Genomic DNA, 5,882 nt, shown 5'->3' with positions numbered 1-5,882 from the left:
GGAGCGGGCGCCCCACCGCCATCGCCTCCATCGTGGCCGGGGTGCTGGTGAGCCGGGGCACACGGGCTGGGAATCCATCAGCAGTCCCACTCCTGCCTCCAGTTCTGTCAGTTCTCCCTCTTAACTGCCCCCAGTCCAGCCTGTTCCCTCCCAGGGTCACTGTGGGACTGCCAGCAGCGTTGGCACAAGTCCCGTGACGTTGCTGATCACGAACCATTTCTGCTCTCTGTTCTTGAAAAAAATCCCTCATGGATTTCCTGCAGAGTTGGATCTGTTGGAGCTGATCTGTTCTGCATCATCTCTATCTCGTGTGTGTTCAGAGTCTGGGTTCTTGTTCTTAAGGGGAACAAGGAACGGGGAATTTCACAGAAATTGCAAAGACAAAATCATGGAATCCCAGACTGGTTTGGGTTGGAAGGGACCTTAAAGCCCACCCAGTGCCATCCCTGCCATGGCAGGGACACCTTCCACTATCACCAGATACTCCAAACCCCAGGCAGAAGAACCACTGTGCAAAGTATTGACCTACTTGCAAACCACTAAGAAGCAACACTTCTGAGTGTTAAAGATCCCACTGATCCCAGGCCTGGAGTCACCCAAAGCTCTGAGCCCTGGGCAGGGGCTGGACCAGACCATTTGCAAGGTCCCACACGGACCATCTACAAGATCCCATCCAGATCACCCCAGCCTCAGCCAAGCTGTGAATCCATATGGACAGAAGGAAACTGTGTCAATCCCAAGTCACCCCACCAAGTTCAGGGAGAGGCAAACCATGGTCAAACCAGCCAGAAGCAGCAGGACCAGAACCACTGCTTCCAACACCAGGATGAGCTGGGGTGGCAGTGGGAAGACTTGGCTTGGGAATGCTGATGTTGGTGCTCTGGGGCCTCCAACATCAGGAAAGACATGGAGCTGCTGGAGAGAGTCCAGAGGAGGCCCTGGAGCTGCTCCAACAGCCGGAGCCCCCCTCTGCTCTGGAGCCAGGCTGGCAGAGCTGGGGGTGCTCACCTGGAGAAGGGAAGGATCCAGGGAGAGCTCAGAGCCCCTTGCAGGGCCTAAAGGGGCTCCAGGAGAGCTGGAGAGGGACTGGGGACAAACTCGTGAAGGCACACTCAGAAATGAGCAGATCCACGAAATGGGATTTTTGGGAGGGCTTTTTTCCACAGAATCACAGAATCTCCTGAGCTGGAGGGAACCCAAAAGGATCATCAAGCCCAAGCCCTGGCCCTGCACAGCCCCGACAATCCCACCCTGTGCCTGAGAGCATTGTCAAAACTCTCCTTGAACTCTGTTTTGTGGGGCTTTTTATCTGCAGAAATTCCAACTACTGAAGTGATTTTTCAGACCTTCCCATCCCTCCCACATCCCTGGATCTGTGCCACCCTCCCTCCCGAGCACCAGCTCCCGCTGTGCCGGAGCCAAGGGCCAGACCCGGCCACGTGCCGGGAGCTCGCTGTGCTCCCCAGCCTCAGCAGCTTTTCTGCACTACCAACTCCGTCAGAATTACAGACAGCTCCTGTGTCCAAGGCCTCTTCCCGCTCAGTGACCCCAGGCAGCAAGACCAGGGCTTGGGAGGAGCCAGAGAAAGACGGAGCAGCAACACAAACCTTGTTTCCTGAGGAAACCAGGCTGGCAGCATCCGAGAGCCTTGGCACCGGGAGCCCATATCCCAAACAGCCGGAGCGGCCTTTGGTGTGAGCATGGAGACAGGAATAGATCCCTAATTAGAAGATTTCCCCATAAGGGACAGTTCTTTCACTGTAATCGAGGCCACTGATGTCATCTGAAACTTCATTGAAAATTAACTTCCCAACAGGAAAACTGCAAGGATGATTTATGGACAGCATGAAATTGTGGGACAAAACTCCACCCACAATTTATTTTAAAAATACCATTGTCTGTCTGTCCCCTTCTGCCCAGGCATGGGTTTCATTTCAAACAAAATATTCCCATGACTTACCCCCAAAGGGCAGGGGCCAAAACAGTAAATGAAAATACAAAGTTCTCAACCAACCAGAAAAATGCCCATCCCTGGAAGTGTTCCAGTCCAGGCTGGACATTGGGGCTTGAAGCAGCCCGGGACAGTGGAAAGTGTCCCTGCCATGGCAGGGGGTGGCACTGGATGGGCTTTAATGTCCCTCCCAACACAAACCATCCTGGGATTCCATGAACCCCGTAAAAGGTTTAAATTTGAGCCTCCTGCATTCTTCCCAATAATCCCCCAGCAGCTGTCCCACCGTGGCCCGGAGTTAAACCTGACTGCAGGGTCCATGTGGGGGGAGAGTGATAACCTTGACAGGGAGAACCCAGCAGGAGCCAGCTCAGAGAGGGAAATTCCTGGAATGCCTCATTCAGTGGCTCCAGAGCTCATTGAAAGGTGAACTTAATGCAACTTCAATAAAAGCTGAGCAGAGGTAAAGCAGCAACTGCATGTACGGAATCCCATGGACAGGAATCACTGAGGGTGGAAAAGACCTCCAAAATCACTGAGTCCAGCTGTAAATTGCCTCTGGCTCAGGGCAATCCCAGCACAAACAGAGGCTGGGAAGGATGGATTGGGAGCAGCTCTGGGGAGAAGGAGCTTGGGAATGCTGGGGAGAAGCTCCACAAGCCCAGCCACAAGTGCTGGGACCCGAAATCCCCATGGATCCCAGGCTGATCCCCCAGTGCAGGCAGCAGGAAAGGATTGGGTTCTGCCTGTCTGCCCCACTCAGGCTGGACAGTCCTTTCCATGGGGAAATTTTCCCAATATCCACCCTGAGCCTCCCCTGGCCCAGCCTGAGGCCGTTCCCTCTCCTCCTGTCCCTGTTCCCTGGCAGCAGAGCCCGACCCCCCCGGCTGCCCCCTCCTGTCAGGGACTTGTGCAGAGCCACAAGGTCCCCCCTGAGCCTCCTTTGCTCCAGCCTGAGCCCTGTCAGCCTCTCCTGGTGCTCCAGCCCCTTTTCCCAGCCCTGCTGCCCTCCTAAAAGCCAAGGAGAGGAGCTGGGAGCAGGAGCAGCCCTGCAAGGGCTCAGCACTGCTCAGATCCAGCTCGGAGGGGCTTGAGGAGCAGCTGTAACAGCACCAAGGCAGCGATTCTGGAGCCTCTTAGGAAACCCCATTGAATCCCTCCCACCCTGGCTGTGTCTCTGTGCCAAGGCTCTGAGCACACATTCCCAGCAGTGTTGTATACCAGGAGTTCCCAACAACTCCGGTGGGAGTGAGGGCAAGACTTGCTCAGAGACATAAAACTGCCAGTTCTGCCCAACCCTAAGGACACGAGGCTTATTCGAATGTAATGCCAAGGAGCAGCACACATGGGCTGAACTGGGCTGCCCGAGGCTGCCCCAGTCCCTGGGAGAGGCTGAGTTGCAGCTCCAGCCACTCAGTGCAGGGAACTGCCTCCAGGGAAAACACCTCATGTGGTGGAGGAAATGCAACTGGAAGCTTTTCAACTGTTTTCATTACTCAGTCAAGTGGGATTGAGGCAGAGGGAACAGCCCTCCAAGCTGGGAACAGCCACCCAAAACCAGCAGCTCCTGGCACCAGGGGCCGGTGCCGTGTCCCTGGGGACTGTCACCGCTCCAGAGGAACATTGTGATGGCTGGAGTTGCAAGAGCAGCTGGGGCTGCCCCTGGATCCCTGGCAGTGCCCAAGGCCAGGCTGGACATTGGGGCTTGGAGCAGCCTGGCACAGTGGGAGGTGTCCCTGCCATGGCAGGGGTGGCACTGGATGGGCTTTGAGGTCCCTTCCAGCCCAAACCAGTCTGGGATTCTGTGACCTGGGACTGCAGAATTACCTGTGAGTGCCAGCAGATCCCTGCACCTACGTGCTTCCTTTCAGCCTCCAACACTTTGATTTTCCTGTTTGGCTGCCAGCTCTCCCTGGAAGACAGAATTCCTCACCTCCAACGAGCTCCCACCACAACTGAGGCAACATTACAAAGAGCTTTCCCTTTTCCAGCAGACTCTTATTTCCATCAGTGCTCATGTAAACAAAGAACAACAACTTCCTTTCTCTTCAATCCTTTATCAGCTAAAATGTCCAAGGCTGACACAACAAAAAGCTGCTCCTTTTTTCGAAGTGAGCACACACGGACTGGAACTGTTTTAGCTGGGTGCTGGAAGAATGTAGTAAATATAAAATCATGGAATGGTATGGGTTCGGAGGGACATTTAAGATCATTTCATTCCCCCCCTGCCATGGGCAGGGACCCCTTCCACTATCCCAGGCTGCTCCAAGCCCCAATGTCCAGCCTGGCCTTGAACACTTCCAGGGATGGGGCAGCCACAGCTTCTGTGGGCAACAATAAAGTGGCTAAAAACCCCCAGCAGTGAGGAAAAGCCCCCGCCAGCACTGATGACAGTGTTGAGACCGCTTGGATCATCTCGAGGTGACATGTGGCCTCTGTGATGAGGAGGAGGTACCAAGCCCAACTCCAGGCCCTGGCCACACCAGGCTGACCATGAGAGCTGCCTCCAGCACTGGCCTGGCCAGGGCACTGGGCCCAGCCCAGCCCCAGACTGACCTCGTCGCTCTCCTCCACGTCCACGTTGCCGTTGGCGTCATCGTCCATCTGTTTGTGGATGTTGCGCACGGCCTCGAAGCTGAGCTGCTCGTCCTCATCGTGGCACAGGGCCTTGTCGATGCGGCAGAACTCTGCTGGGAGCAAAGAGCAGCAGTCAGGCAGTGAGTGGGACAGAGCACCGACACCACGGGCACTTCCCAGGGAACGGGCCCGCTGCGGGAGCCACGGCGGGCTGGGGCAGCAGCACAGCCCCCGGCCCGCACGGGGCAGGGCAGGGCAGGGCAGGGCTGCTCCTCTCGCCCCAATCCCGCCGCCTTCCCACCCGGGACAGCTCCCCCAGCAGGGGCTGGCTCCTGCCCACGCCCCCAGCTCCACGTCTCCCTTGGAGGTTGTTGGTGTTGGCACTGCTGCAGCCGGGATGTGTGCGGAGGATGAGCTGTGTGTTTGTAAAACACGGCAATTAAAAACCCTTCCCTCCTTCCTGATTAGGGAACGGGCTTTTCTGGCTGCTTTTCACATTGTTTTCTACTTTCCAAGACTAACACTTTAAGTTTTGCTGCGTGCTCGAGTCCATGCAAGCACCCATGGGGGCCGATCCAGCCCTCCCAGGGCACTGCCAGGTGGTGACCTAGGGATGGGGAATCCTGAGGGACCTGGCTGGGTTGGAGAGCCGGGACCATGCCAAGGCCATGGAGTTCACCAGGGCCAAGTGCAAGGTGCTGCACAGGCTGGGAGAGCAGGGGGTGTTCACCTGGAGAAGAGAGACCTCAGAGCCCCTTGCAGTGCCTCAAGAGGCTCCAGGAGAGCTGGAGAGGGACTGGGACAAGGGAATGGCTTCCCACCAGACAATGATGAAGCCTCCTGCAGAGGCAGGGCTGGTGTCCTGCTGCTTCCCAAACCTCGGAAGTTTATTCCATGCTAATTCACAGCTGTCCATGCGGCCAGGGGAGTCCAGCAGCCCTGTGAACTGGTGACCAAACCAGTGAGTGAACTGGGAACCTTTCCCAGGGCTCTCCTCTCCCCCAGGCCACTCCTGGCCAGCTGCTGAAGGATGCTAGCAGCGGTAAGGCACGCCGGGAATCACATGGACCTCAGAACACTGGAGGCCCTGAGGTTGATGTGGAGAGATTTGGGGTTCCTCTCCTACCCTGCAACAGTTTTCTCCACAGTCACTGCAAGAAGAGCTCAGAACTTCGGGCTGAGCCTTGCTGTGCTGGCTCCTCCTGTTATCTCCGAGGCAGTGAGCAGGGACACAAGATGGTCTCTGTGTTTATGCTGCCCTTGGACCTGATTCCAGAAGGAAAAATGAAGCCAGGCTAAAAGATATCTCCCAAAATATTCCACGGTTATCTTGTTCTGAGCCTGTGCTTGTTGT

At 56.2% G+C, this 5,882-nt stretch overlaps 1 protein-coding gene across 1 annotated transcript in view; it reads right to left on the bottom strand.

Moving 5' to 3' along the window:
- Window positions 1–4,677, bottom strand: part of LOC103624053 (stromal interaction molecule 1) — a gene marked incomplete at its 3' end in the record, with an annotated part of 20,174 nt that extends 15,497 nt beyond the window's left edge. The window contains exon 1 of the mRNA XM_008643242.2: window positions 4,508–4,677. Within this exon, the coding sequence (XP_008641464.2) occupies window positions 4,508–4,555 (48 nt within the window). The remainder of the gene's footprint in view (window positions 1–4,507) is intronic.
- Between the last annotated feature and the right edge of the window lie 1,205 nt (window positions 4,678–5,882).

This window comes from Corvus brachyrhynchos, unplaced genomic scaffold (assembly GCF_000691975.1).
Source record: "Corvus brachyrhynchos isolate BGI_N302 unplaced genomic scaffold, ASM69197v1 scaffold511, whole genome shotgun sequence".
NCBI lineage: Eukaryota > Metazoa > Chordata > Aves > Passeriformes > Corvidae > Corvus > Corvus brachyrhynchos.
The sequence above is the reverse complement of the archived record's forward strand: the minus strand, read 5'-3'. Positions and strand labels throughout refer to the sequence as shown.